Here is a 15,264-nt window from a genome sequence, read left to right as displayed (position 1 = left end):
TATCTTAAATTTCTTTGGAATTGAATTGTTTATAAATTTATATACCTTCCAAATGGTTTGGCATTCTGCCCTCGAAAATTTACTAAACTGATGAATCCAGTGTTTTCCTCATTGAGACAACAAGGTCATCTGCCATCTTGTTATATTGATGACTCGTTTTTAATAGGAAGCAATTATACCGAATGTGCCTCTAATGACATTGATGCAATAACATTGCTGGACAATCTCGGTTTTGTTCCTCACCCAAAAAAAAAGTCACTTTTCATACCCAAACAAATTCTAGTATTTTGGGGGTTTGTTTTGAACTCAATCCATATGACAGTGTTAGTTACTTTACACAAGGCAACAACTTGAAGAAAGTGGTAACACAACCTCTGTCATGTAAAGGATTGTTCATTCGTGAGGCGGCACAAATTATGGACCTCATCACATCTAGTTTTCCTGGGGTAATGTATGGCACTCTACATTTTCGCATTACAGCACATAAAAAATCTGAAGCCCTTAGACAAAATGCTGGAAATTTTGATGCCTTTATGAGCTTGACACCATTTGCTAGAGAGGAGCTTCAGTGGTGGGTTGACTGTAGTGGAGTCAATAAAATAGACAGATCTGGCCCCAGTTGTTCAAATGTTGGATAGCGCTATCCACCGGATAAATCACTATCCAGCGGATAAATCCTTGCAAAACCAATTGAGTTATCCAGTGGATAGTGATTTATCCGGCGGATAGCGCTATCCATCGTTTGAACAACTGAAGTTTGACCAACGCATCACCATTGTGACTGATGGGGGAGCGTAGTAAATGACCTCTACATGGGGGCTCTAGGCAGCTACAGAGAAGGAAAACCATATCAACTATCTTGAATTATTAGCAGTGTTGTTTGGCTTACAAGCTTATAAACAACTAGTATCAGGAAAACATGTCAGAGTACTGGTTGATAAAAGAACAGTTCAGGTTATAGTTAAAGAAATGGCTCACTGTTGCCTGAATTCTGGGGAAAGAAAGCATTGAGGCAGACTCTGAATCTCGAGAATCTAGGCGTAACACAGAATGGTGCCTTAACAAAACATCATTTCAGCAATCGTGTGCAAAACTTTGTTTTACCCCGAATATTTCACATCATCCAAACCCGGAAGCTTTGCTGTCAACGCTTTTCATTTGCCATGGAGTAACTACAAGTCTTATGCTTTTCCTCCATTTAGCATAATAAACTTAGTCCTTCAGACGATTCAGAAGGAACAAACAGACGGGATTGTGGCTGTACCCACTGAAGTGACCCACCCAGACATGGTGGCCAGTGGCAATGATGCTCGTCCAGGCACGAGTGGTTTTGCCGGCGACCGAGAGCGCATTATATCGAAAAACACCCACTTCACCAGGAACTATCCCTACTGATGTGACACTTATCCGGGAACATCTCCAAAACAGAGGCCCTTTTTCAAGAGTTACTAATATCATGGAAGATCAGGGACCCGAAAGCTATATGAAGGCACCTTATCAAAATGGAAGCTATACTGCAGTAAAAGGGAAGTTTATCCATTAAGGCACGGAGTGCATTATCCACTATAATTACCCTGTCAAACAACATATCTTTTGAGAACCATCCTAGTGTGTGTATATTTATGAGGGGATTCTATGGAACTAGACCAAGGCAACCGAAACACCAAGAAATTTGGGATGTTCGTACCGTCCTTGATTTTCTACAAACACTAGATCCTGTTGAAGGACTCACTCTTACTGAACTTAACTATAAAACGTACTATGCTTTTGGCTCTGATTTTAGCCCAAAGATATGCGGCAATTGGAGAGCTGCGAGATGTGGCTTCGGAGAAAAGTCCTGAACATCTCTTTGTTCGACAAAGAGAGTGATGATGAGGTACTTCGACGTGTCGGTAAGGAAAGATCAATTGTAAATATCATTAATAGGAGACAGAAAGCCTAGCTGGACTGCGTCATGGTGATCTTCTCTGTCTAGTGGTTGAGGAGAGAGTGGAGGAAGGAGGCCTCCTGGGAGACCCAGAACAGGAGCACTGGACAGAATAAGGAGAGCGGCAGCTCGTATGAATCAGTAAAGAGACGAGATATGGAGCGAAAACTGCAAGGAAGGACCTGCCGGCGGGCAGAGCACACACACAACACCACACGTTATTGTGACTAGCAGTACAAATCAGTGATACTATTGTTCTGTATTATTATTTTTTTTTTTATTGCTATGGACACCCCCGTTTTGTTATGTAGCAGTCTTCGAACACTCCAGTAAACAGTTAGTGGTTTTCACTAACGACGCAAGCACAAGTGTCTTATGCTAAATGAAAACGAACGTCCACAGAAGCATCAAAATCAACCACGACCTTCGCCATTTTGTTCAAATGCTCAGACATAGAGAATCTGGAGCGAGTGGTTGAATTGGTAAGACGTAACAAATTTTCTTGTGCTTATGCTGTGTTTCGTTTTCACAAGACATAAGCCGTACGCAAGCACACGCGCAAACACAAGAAAGGAAAAAAAAAGATTCTTATGCCTGCCCTTGTGTTTACGTTTGCGTCGAGACCGTTTTTTCACGGTAAAATGAGAGCTGTTCTGATTGCACATATGCGTCGCAAGTGAAAACAGACTTAAGGTGCCGGATAAAACGTAGAAAACCATCTTGCCTCTCATTTGCTTCGTAATAAAAAAAAAGAGCATATTGTTTCATGCTTCGTTCTATAGGAAACTTCACCGCGGTTTACAAACAATTATTTTGTTATGTAAATTTTGCCAACCACAGAACAAAAGAACCTTTGTTTCGACAAAATAGATCTCTGGTTGGCGCATAAATGACAATAGGTGACGTAACAGTGAGTATCGCTATTAGAAACTGAGTTAATTTTCCAGCAGTCCTGCACCTCACTCATTCGAATGTTGTCTTCTGTCGAGTCATGAGAAAGGATGCTTTTCAAACTCTTTTTACGTGTCCCTTCTAGCTTTTATATTTCTGGTTTTGTGCTGTGCTGCGCAATTTGACGAAACTTACGAAATACCTTAGTGAGAAGGTTGTTCGAATTCTCACGTGATAAAACGGCCATGTTGGTGCCAAAACGATTAACAAATGTCCAGCAACCTCCGCATGACAACAGAGTTAAATGCCAAAAGACTTTTTCATCAGGTGCAATCAAAGAATAGATGCACGCTTGAAGAAAGATATTCTAATGTAAGCAAATGGACAAGCGTATTTTGCTGCTAAGTGTTAAATGACATGTGATTGACATGGACTTCACAGGTCGGTGCCCAATGGGAATATCAAAATTCTGCCGGCAGCACTACTGAAGCGACCACAGCGATCTTATCAAGTCCGTCCACAAAAAGGCTTAAAAGATCATCTACCCTGATGCTCCATATGAAACCGCCCTTGGACTTGCGCAACTTGACCCCTTACATAGTCGCAGAGAAGAATCATGTAGGAAATTTATAGCAAAATGCAAAAAGAGCGGCCTTCTTATGAACATTCTTCGGCGTCCTATAATTAATGAAGACAATTATAACTTTAGATCTGGTAACCAATCTTATATGCCATCTTGTAGAACCAAAGGTTTAACATTTTTGTCACCATAAAATGTTAGGAAATATAAGGTTATGTATAAGTAGTATATTTGAACTTTCTTAATGTAATCACTTATGTAATTTATTATGAATTTTTCCTATTTATATGTATTTAGTGCTGACAATCCTGTAATTCAGTTTTTACTGCAATAATTGATTATTAAACGATTTATTGACTGATTGATTGACAATTGTATTAGGGAGTTAGTTGTTGTTACTGAAGTACAGAGGAGTTAACCGAAAGAGTGTTAGAGATGATTTCCGGTCCCTGGGAAGTTCCTCTAACAAATGATTTATGTCCTTCTGTCGATATCATGCCTCCCCTAAAACTCCTTTCTTTATCGATCGCCTGCATCTAGGGGTCTCTTAGCTGAACTAACGTGATTTGATTCCTATTATATTATCAAAAAATGTCGGCGAAGGTAATTTTCTTCGCTCTTTCAAAACCGGCTTGATAATGACAAGATATTACTGGAGCACTTACCGCCGGATAGAAGTTTTCAAAACTTCTACTCAGGACAATGCTTCCATTTATAGAGATGCTGCTATTGTCCAACTCCTCAAAGTCAACTTTATTTCCTTCGTTGATGTAAATAAGTTTTCCTGTAGCAGTGCCGTTCATTGAATAAGCAGTGTAAGGTGTGAACAGAGTCCGGTTGTTAGTTCCGGGACCACTTGTGACCTATGATAATTAAAATCAAATATTCACTTCTCAACTTGTTAGTTCAAATTCGATCATGACGTTTGTCAGGAGAGGAGAGGACCAACGTCACTTTCATTACTCATTATTCAGTGGATCGTGATTCAGTCGTGATCGTGATTGTCATTTGTTGATAATCGCGATGTGATCCTAATCGTGATGGCTATTTTTACTTGTTGTTACCATGAACGCGCGGTCTACTTTCATATCAATGGACCAATAAGGCGTGGTCTTTGAAATAACCACGCAGAATGACACGTAACCAAAAATACTCTTCAAATAATTTTCATCGGAATGGGAGTCTCTCACACCTTTTACTTTCTACCAATCACTAATACACGGTGATTACAATCTTGTAAGAAAGAAACGAGGAATTTGATTTCTGTAGAGGTGACTGCTTTGCGTATTGTCAAATCTGAGTCCCAGGCAAGATTCTAATAATCAATGGACTAACCATTTAGCTGTAAGGACGCAAGTGGAGCTTCACTGTGCTCGATATTGGACAAACGGTCCCACTGGTCTGCGGGCAAGTAGCAAAATCCTATGCGCCTGAAACCTTTTCACATATTTGGACGTCGCATGAATTTAAACGTTAGAGAACTCGTTTTAGTTGATCCATGGTTAGTTGAAACGATTTAGTTTGTGCGAATAGGGCATTAGCTGATCTTAGTATTGCCAAACAAAGTTTTCACGAGATCATCTGTTAGGCGCCCCTATTCTTTCAGATCCAGAAATTAACAGTTCAAAATGAGTGCATTTTGTAAATCCAAGTTACTAAACCGCTTAGTATTCTATGACTTGGGTACAGACTTTAACTCCTCGTTATGGTATGTTTTCCCACCATAATGTTGTATCAGTCACTCCTTTAAATTACCAATGATCAATTCTTGAATCGTGTATAAGGAAACCTTTTACATTTTTTTTTTTTTCATTCACGTATGAGTTTTCTCACAGAAGGCATTCTACTATTTAAAAGTTGGCTTCAGAGGGTAAAAGAACTTGTTAAGTCTTGTTAAAGCAATCAATTTCTAATCCTGTCAGCTTTGATAACAAGCCAGTTGTAAGACATCAAAAGCTGATAAATTCTTGGGTAGCAAAGGCGCTAATAATTCCATACAATTCTTTCGAATTTTCAAAGCATCATTGCTCAGAGGTTATGTGGTACATCACGTTCAAATTTTCAGAGAATGCTCGTTTTGCAATGCACTTTCAATATTCAGTACTCTTGGCAAAAGACGTAAGCAAAGATTTCCCTATTGCATTGGATCTCAGTGGATAAGATGTACTTTAAGTAGTAATAGTGTTCAAGGTTCAAGTTTCCCTGATCAGAAATGTCAAAACTTCCTTATTTAATCAAATCATTGGCTGTTCTTACCTCTAACTGCTGAGTTATGTTCTTCACTGTTGTTCCATTACCGTTCAATATTGATATCATGTTTGGTTTGTCTTCCATTGGATACGAAAGCAGAACTTTGTACTTTGGCATCTCAACTTCGTCGAATCCATATTCCTCCCATTTGCTTGCCAAATAATCTGCTAATCTTTGTGATCGTTGCTTGCCAGCAAGATGAATCTGCTCGCTAAAGTACCTGTAGAACGTAAATAGAATATGAACCTTCTGCATTTAAACATTGCCGAAGCAGAGATTGACCAAGATTTTAACACCACCGAGACGCTGAGAACATGCAAAACATACTCAAAGACAAAATCAGTTAGAAACGTCTTTCTATGTTTGTTTGTTTGCTTGATTGTTTGTTTGTTTGTTTGTTTGTTTACTTCTATGAGTAGGGACATGTATTCTCTGCTAAAGGGGGACACTTTTTTTACCGAATACATTTCAAAATAGGCCGCATAAAACGCCGTTTCGTCGTTGCCCGAACAGCTGGATGGCCGAGTTCAAACAAGCCCGAGCGTCCGCAAGAGTTGTATGTTGGCAGAGCCGCTAATATAATGTTGACAAGTATTACTGCGATCAACGAAGGCAAGGAATTCTCAGATATGGAAACAAGTCACAAGTCATAACCTTCGCATGGCGAGGAGATCCCGCATGGCTTCGCTGTACGACCGGTGTGCTGTGGCTCAGTTTTGCTATTAAAAAATCTTGTAAGTGTGTAGTGTTTTACGGTTTGTTCAGTCCATGTTAGTCTTGTAACAGTCATATTGTGACCTTTTTTCAGTGAATCTTCCTTCTTCATGGAAAGATTCGGAGTTACGTGCGAATTAGAGCAGACAAAATGAAAATAAAGTTCAAGTTTAAAGTATCGAGTGGACGCTACATGGAACTTTCTTATTTATTCGTTGGCCTGACGTGTAGGTTGCCAGTCCAGTGAATAGGTCAAGAAAAAATAACTGCTAGGAACAAATATAACGTTGGCATTAAATTGGACTGAACATTGTATAAAACTATTAAGTTCATAATTGTAAGACAATTCTTCGAAACAAGAAAGTCGAAATTGTGGACTGAGCCGATTGGCGATTTGAGCGGCTCAACGCTCGAATAAGCTCTAAATGGCAACTCCCTGTAGAAAAAAATACACTTTGCAGCGCGTTGGCTATCTGGCCATATTGTATCCTAAACGCGTGACAGTAGGGTGACGTGACAGTGGAATGATGTGAAAAATACTGGAAGACTGAAAATAAAGAGAATAAAGACGCGCAAGGTGTATTGTTTTCTGCGGTGAAGCTATCGAAAAGGTTGATCTTGGAAGGCATTTAAAGATTAGTCTCTTACATCGCCACCAATGAAAACCCAGGTTCTGTGCGAGATTTGTAGCCTTACCCCTCCCCCTACAACTGTTTCACAACGATACGTAACACAATCATGTGTGAATCGAATTACTAAATAAGGACATCAACGCGTGCGAGATGGATAAGTGCTGTGAGCGAAGTAAGCAAGTTATCGAGTACTGAACCGCGAGTTTTGGATTGAAACAGTGAAATTACAACGCAATGTGTGATTTCTTTTGGTGCCGGGAAAAGGAAACGCCGCGGATGCGTTGAAAAACCGGTGGAAATTGAGTGCAAAACAAGAAGGAACGTCATCGAAGAGCGGTCGTAAACATGGAGGAAAACGTAGAAGATACGGAGAGGAAATTACCTGCCGAAATCGACAAAGATATCGAGAAATTGGTAGTACTACCTTGAGCAGACGGATGAACTGATTGAGGACTTTGTGGAGATTGAGGTGACAAGTAAGCGAATGAAAGCCACCTATGACAAATTGTGATCTTGTCGCCCACGTGCAAGAGGTCAAGCTCGAGGAGTTGAAACGCAGAGAGCTATTCGTCAGTGGAAAAAGAATACGGAAGAACAGTACGTTATGTGGTTACAGCAAATGAAAATGGTTTACAGGTCATGACTCAGAGAAAGAAGGAAACCGAAGACGAAATCGAGCGAAAGAGAGCCGACGAGCAGGCGTGTGAGGGAGTTGGAGTGACAACAAGAGTTGCGTGACCAAGAACGGCGAATGTGGCGAGAGAATTCAAATGACAGAGGGTAAAATTGAGATGGAGAAGACAGCCAAAGCCAGCTTGACAAAGCTTCCTCAATTAATGTAACCCCCTTTAAAGGCAGCGCCGCCGATTTAGTCGGCGTAAATTGACAGCAGGCCGATTTGTTATGAAGAAAAGTTCGACTATTTCCTTGAATCTGTCGGGCCGAAACTGAGAGACAGGGTTGCAAACCTCAAACTGAATAACGTGGGATACAAAATGGCTTGGGATCGGCTCATGAAAGAGTATGGGCAAAATAAGGTAGCTACAGTGATGAACGCACACATGGATGAAATCATCAATTTGGCTGCAGTGAGGGGATCAAATTACAGCAAGGTTCAGGAATCCTAAAAGAAACTTAGTAAGAACAATGACGCGCTACAAACCCTTGAAGAAGGCAACAAGCTCCACGGGTTTGTTATGACGACACTTAACAAGTTACCACAAGTCAAGCCTGATCTAGTGAGCGTGGACTAGAATTGGGAAGATTGGTCAATGCAAGATCTGATAGATGCTGAACAGAAGTGGTTTAGAAGGAAAAAAGTGGAAAACAACACTGATTATCCTAGGAAAACTGAGCGGCATTGGTTCACGCAGAAAGGAGAACAGTGAACGCCATATTGCCTTTTCGAATTTCAGCAGAAAACAAGGCCACATGGGTGAAAACTGTATGGCGGTTACAATGTTGGTGAATAGGAGAAGGCTATTCATGGAGCATAGTTTGTGTTTTTTAAAACACCAATTAAAATCGTGGACGTTCAGGCCACAGAGCACAGCAATGCCGACAGCGACATTTCCAGAATTGCAAATACAGAAATCATTCGAGCATATGTGACATAACGACAGAGGGAAAGCAGGGGTCTGAACGAAGTACCGCTGACCGGTTGCACCACGTATGCAGAGGAGAAAGTGCTAACCGCTTTAATCCCCGTCAGAATTAGAGAGGAGATTCTTTGGGCCTACCTGGACACTGGCTCAGGCGTAACTTTATTTCAAGGGAAGCAGTCAAGGAGAGTACCAAATACACCTTATCCTTGGAGTAGAATCAGGAAAGAGAAAGTGTTCAAAGGAAAGCCTGGAGAGCCCCTGGTAGAAGAGACCGTGGGTCTTGGCGGAGATGATTATAGAAGTAATAGCACCTGTATATATCTCAGAGAGGTAAATGAGTGTGAGAAGGTTTACAATTTCGATGTACTAGGGATTGAGAATAGAGGAAAGGCTGATCAGCTGGATGTACTGCGTGGCTTTAAGGAGAACGTAACTAGAAGAGACGATGGAGGGATGAAGTCAGTTTCCCTTAGATTCCAGGAGCCATGTTATTAATTAAGCACAAACGAGGACTTGAGCAGGAAGCGATTGCAGAATTTAGAGAGTCGACTATCGAAGAATGAGGAGTTAAAAGAGGAATATGATGACATCATCAACTAGCAGCTGAGAGAAAGCATAGTAAAAGAAGCTCCTTTGAAGCCAAGTGCCGTAAACACGAAGGTCCAGTGCTAAGCCCAACCCATCAGCTAACATCATAAACGATTGCATGTTCACCGGTCCGAAGGTACAGCTACTGCTCTGGTAAAAAATGGCTAAGGCACGCTTGTCTGCAAACCTACGTATCGGTGACACCGAGAAGGCATTCCTTCAGATAGCTGTGAAAGAAAATAGGGATTCGTTTAGGTTTCTGTACAATGTTAAAGGAGAGAAAAACGACCTGCAATTTACGCGAGTACTCTTTGGAGTAGAAGCCAGCCTTTTGGTGTTAGGGGTCACTATGCAGTGTCACCTTAAACAGCAAGAATCGCAATTTGCAGATACATTAGCAGCACTTAAGGAGAACAAGTATGTCGACAACCTTATGTGAACGGGAGAAGAACCAGTAGCAGCTGGCGTAATTCAAGGATGAAAGCACAGCAATCTTCAAGAGTGCTCAATTTCTAGTTCATAAGAGGGAATCCAACGTTAAATCCTTTGAGAATGAGAACATGCCAGACCCCAGCAAGATCTTAGGACATGCTTGGAACAAAGAAGACGATTTTCTGGATTTTCCTACAAAGCCTTATCCGAAGATCAGCCTGTGACCAAAAGAAGTATCCTTAGCTATGCTTGGAAACCATCGACGATCCACTTGGGATAATCTCCACTATGGCCGAAGGAAAACAAATCTCTCGTGAAGCTTGTGATGAAAAGAAGGGTTGGAATGGAGAAGTCTCCACCCAATTAAGTGATCAATAGCTTCAGTGGACATTTACCAACTTAAAAATGTCCAGACACTCAGAAGTATCACTAGTTCAATGGAAGAGATGGCAGCAGTACATCTTCATCTCTTTGCAGATGCCAACAGTCACTCATATCAAGAGTGGAACTTTTCTGCTTCTATGGAAGCAAACATGGCAAAGAACTTGCACGGTGCTCTCCAAGGTTGGCCCATCAGGTGTACCATTATTTGGAAGGACAGCATGGTTGCATTATATTAGATAACCAATAGCAGAAACTACCAGTGAGATCGCAGTTACTTGGAAGTACTGTCCAACAAATTTGAACCTGACAGACAGTGGACGCAGAGGACCGACTATTGCGAGGATAGAGCGAGAAAACTGGTTGGCTGCTCCTAACTGCATGGCTCATGGATGAAAAGCAGTGACCAGAGCAGCCCAGGTTGAATTTCACTAAAGTAGCAGAGGAAGAGAGCAAGCCCAACCCAGAGAGAATCTTTCACACACAAGAGCGCAAATCAGATGAATATTTTGAGGTTCATCAGGGGCTGCAGAGCAAGAAGAGTGAAGTTGAAAAGGAGATCGGGTCCATGAGTAACCGAGAAAATCACTACTGCGAGAAACTACTGGGTGAAACGAATCCGGATAACAGACCAAGGGACTTTGCACTCACCAGGATGGAAGTTGATGGAAGATAACAGGTACATTGTATCTTCAAGTGCAAAGGGAGAATTAAAGGGAACGTACCTGCAAGGGGGATCGCTGGCTGAGAAGCTCCCCGTCCATGTACACAACCAGATAATGCGTCTTGGTGTTGCGAGTACGATGGCAAATATAAGAGAGAATTGGTGGATACCAATGCTAAGAGTAAAGGCCAAGAAAATTATTCAAAGATGCAATGCCTGCAAAGTATTCTCCACCAGACCGTATGTAACTCGACCAACAAGCGCCCTGCCTGAACACGAGACGGAAGGGAGTAGGCCATTCGAGGTCATCGGGGTGGACCACGGTGTTCACAGAGCAAGTTGGAAGGAGACTCGAAATTCAGCCCAGGAACCTGAGGAAGAGGAGGATTAAGAAGTTTAAACCGGACTGTCTATATAAGTTACATGATCTTTTGTGAAGGATATAAAAATTGATAGCCTCAATTTTTAGGGGAGTTGTGTGCGAGGTTAGGAGTCTTACCTCTCCCACTGTAGTCGTTTCACAACATTCTGCAACTCTCAAATTACCAAATAAGGACATCAACACGTGCGCGAAGTTAGCAGGTTAGCGAGTACTGTACAGCGAGTTTTGGATTAAAACAGTGAAACTACAACGCAAGGTGTGATTTCTTGGTGAACAGTTCGAGTGTTTAAACAAGTGAGGTCCATTATCAACACTCCAAAAAGACAAAACCGTAAAAACGATCTGTGTGTTATATAAGAGAATTCTTGTTTACAATTTATCTAGCTGATTACAAAAAAGGCAAGTTCGATTTGTGTGTAGTGCGAAGCCTTCAGAATACAGCAGTTATGTATTTCCTAGCTAGAGTGTTGTATTTCAACCATTGGCTGATTTTAGTGGAACGTGTGAGGTCAAGATCAACATCCTCAACCACCGAAGACGATATCACGTCCCAGTATAAATTCTAAAACCTTATTAAGATTTACATCTTAATTAATAGATATTTGCTTTTTCCATGACGTGGTTTCCTTTATTTGAAACAAATGATTGTCGTTTTACAAGATGTCAATCATGGACTTCGCCGTAAAAGCTATATCGTTTTGCTTGTTTTATCGATGAGCTCTGCTTCCTACTGTATACGGACCGTCGTCCGGTTTAAATATCGTCTTGAAAATGAGGAAAAGGGACGGCATCAAAGCAAGAGCTTTTCTCCGTTTCCATCCCTGAGTTTTCCAACCTTTGCCAGTGATTTTCTCGAAACCTTGTCGTGATACGGGGAGTTTTCCACGATAAGGACCATAACCTGCCTACATCTCGAATTTTGAGGTTTATTTTTTTATGTACAGAGAAGGACCTCTTTTATTTGTCTAGCAGGCTGGCAAAACACTAAGACATGTTTTTGTTCATTCTTTGAGAGCTGTCGCAACGTTGCGTAATGTCACTTATCACGTCTGCGTTCATGTTATTTATCATTGAAATTGCTCAAAATCGACCCCCAGCACATTGCCATCTGGATATGGTGCTGTACCCCGATATCAATGACACTGATCGTGTGGTGCCTGCCAAAACGACCGAGTCTTAAATGAGCTTTTGGCCCGAACTCGTCGCTACGTCCTTTGAAATTCACTTACCAGTACTGTTTCAGAGACTATTACAGTGGGGCCAGTGTACTGTATGTGTTAAACATTAACTGGCTTGTCTGTCGCGGTTGTGTTGTTTGGAAACACGACAACGCCAACATTCAAACGTCAAGTGGACTCATGTGAGAACTGAACTTGATTTATTGCTACCCGATAAGCATATATTTTCATAGTACACCACTTGTAAACCGTTCTTAAGAATAACATGTGGGGAGTTTCTATCCCATATCTCGAAGCTCTGCATTTGTACGCTTTATTTTCAATGGCTGCAGTACCTTACCAGTTGTATAATTAGTGTTGCTGACGTGAAGATTATGTTACGTTACTCCGCTGAAGAAGCCTTTACAAATATTTTCCGTGTGTTCAGTTTTTATACCTGCAAAGATTCCAAACCACAAAAGTAGAGAACAACAAAACGAGAAGCTTAGGAACGTGATTTGAAAGAAGATAGATCATGCTGCCACGTCTTTTCATTTACTTTGTTTCGGTTTTCAAAGTTGTGTACATAATTAACAGGATGCACGCATGACAAAGACAAGCGACCAACAATGTAAACATTTCAAACTAGGATGTCAGAAATGTGCAGGCATAACAAGCACTTGTACTGTTTCCACGAAATCTCTATGCTTTTATTTTCAATAATCTCAACGTTGCTATGTGCCCAGTTGCCATGGAAGAAAAAAATCCATTAAATCAGCAATAAAAGCCAGAACCCATGTTTATCCAAAGGGCAAATTAATTTCAACACATTTCATAATAATTACATTTTGTGCGGTTTTTGTACAACTTAAGCTGCGTTCTGTTGGGCGTGAAAGCAATCACCCAATTTAATTGACTGACTGCATGGTATCTGACAGTTCTCATTTCCTTGTTTTCTACTTCTCTATTTCAAAGTAGAAAATGTTTTTTTTTTAAACCAAACACCATCGAAATTTCAGTCATTTGTGTTATTAAGGAAGTTTGTTAAACCCGAGTGTTTAAACACAAGAAGTGGTCAAACGCAAGATTCTCCTTAAATTCAGCAAATTGGGAACCGCTAACAAAGAACCGACAGAAAAAACCAGCGAGATTACTTCATTGATATTTCACTTTTGATTTACAGAATCAATAACAGGTTGCTCCTTTGCGATTTTAATAGCTTGGTTATCCTTTCGTAATGATGCGGAAAAAAATCAGTGTTTCTAAGAAATTTGCCTCTCATGAAGACTTCAGTAAGATGACAATGATAAAACAAAAAACGGGTATAATCCTTTAAATTACTTAAAGAAGCCGGCTCTATGCGATTTCATCGGGGAAATCAGTGATTATGACGAAAAGTCTCTGGATCCCAGTTGTGATTGTCTCCAAAGACAGTTCAGAGAGTTCAAAATAACCGGATAATATTTCCCTTTAGAAATAGGTGTGCGTGTGTGAACCGCGAACTTCGGTTGCATATCTTGTCGTATTAGCCATAAACCAAACAAAATGTACCCAAAATGTGGCAATTACTGCATACCTCAAGTTATTTCGAAGTTCTTCTACGCTTACTTCCTTCTCGAATTGGCTGAAGATTTTTTTGACATCGTCAAAGTTTGGCTGACGGTCGTTTGTTTGACTTCTATTTGCATTCGAGTTGCAGTGTCCGCAGATGTCATCACTGTTGTTGCCCTTTACAAAGTAACCGAGTAAAAAGCCTCCACCCACGGCTAGCATCACACATAGGACCACAACAGCAATCAGTCGCTTGCTGAAGCGAGATGACGTGAATTGAATAGATGACACTGAGGAAGCAAGTCGCAGTTTCGAGCTTGTCAACTCCATTTTCTGGAAATCCAGAGCAAACCAGTTTTCGTGGCACAGGAGCTTTGAAATGGCAATCGCGCGGTTGCGTTCTCGGATATAAAGGCGTGTGCCTCGTCAATCCGCTTGACACCACGAACGTCATAGCAAAGACAACATCACTTGAGACTGTCAGTTATAAGAACTTAACAAGTTTAAAGTGGTACCACAAAGTTGAAAAAAGAATACTTTCCAATCCTCTATTTATCATGAAGGCTAAACCGCTTAGGAGAAATTCATGTTTCCTCAGAGACTGTGGGCCAAACACCCAAAAAATATGGGTTGCTAAGTGAATTAAAATGTCCTAATGTCTGAAGCACCGAATGAGGAGGATGAAGAAATGTTGGCCCTACTCAGTTAATTCGAGATCCAAACATCCAAACTTATACATGTTGACGAAAGAGGAAGGAAATTTATTCGCTCCTTCACTTAAAAGGCCGACAGTTATCAGTGGTAAACGGGTTTTTTATTTTATTTATTTGGCATACAATGATTAGAAACGTAAGAAGCAAAAACACATCATCTGTTGATTGATAAAACCATCAAGAAAATACAAGAGATAATTTTGGTTTAACAGAAATGCACTTTCACATCTTGCGTTGAAAGGAAAACGAGTGTATCTTAGTGTGTAATGAAAGTATATCTACACGAGGAAAAGCTGTTGGGTAAAAGAAACCACAAATGCAAACAACACGCCAAACAAGATAATGGCGTCAATGGGATTATAAATGCAGGCACAGAGATGGGAAACATATATGTATCAAACTAATCGGCAAAGAGAGTTCTCAAATAGAAGCATCGTAGGAGAGGAACGGCTAAGAGTCCTCCCCTCCCTTGTTTCCGTCTTATTTTTGGTCACTTTTGGAGCTTTTTGATTTTACACCAAGGCGTTTTCAACGGATCGCTTTAAAAGAGACCACAAATGTTTATCAAAAAGCTTCAAAATACAATGAAAATGATTTTACACCAACTGACTCAGGCAAAAGACCGACTCCTAAATTCGACGCTCCGTGCACTCGACAAATTCAACTTCTCCGTTTTCATCATTACACTCTACTGGTTCATTTTCACAATGAAAGTATGGAGAATATACCGCCGCCAAAATCGTGCAAGGCGCATTCTGACTTTTGTGTCTCCCGAAGGTTACGGATTAACAGGATAAA

General features: G+C 40.8%; 1 protein-coding gene across 1 annotated transcript in view; it reads right to left on the bottom strand.

The window, feature by feature from the left end:
- LOC138037292 (putative N-acetylated-alpha-linked acidic dipeptidase) overlaps positions 1-14,143 on the bottom strand; it is a 23,894-nt gene extending 9,751 nt beyond the window's left edge. Inside the window, exons 1-3 of the mRNA XM_068883253.1 lie at positions 13,779-14,143; positions 5,655-5,868; positions 4,064-4,261 (exon numbers count right to left, since the gene is read on the bottom strand). Of these exons, the coding sequence (XP_068739354.1) occupies positions 4,064-4,261; positions 5,655-5,868; positions 13,779-14,083 (717 nt within the window). The 5' untranslated portion in view covers positions 14,084-14,143. The remainder of the gene's footprint in view (positions 1-4,063; positions 4,262-5,654; positions 5,869-13,778) is intronic.
- Between the last annotated feature and the right edge of the window lie 1,121 nt (positions 14,144-15,264).

This window comes from Montipora capricornis, chromosome 1 (genome assembly GCF_036669925.1).
Source record: "Montipora capricornis isolate CH-2021 chromosome 1, ASM3666992v2, whole genome shotgun sequence".
Taxonomy (NCBI): Eukaryota; Metazoa; Cnidaria; class Anthozoa; order Scleractinia; family Acroporidae; genus Montipora; species Montipora capricornis.
Note: the sequence above shows the minus strand (reverse complement) of the source record. Positions and strands in the feature narration are given on the sequence as shown.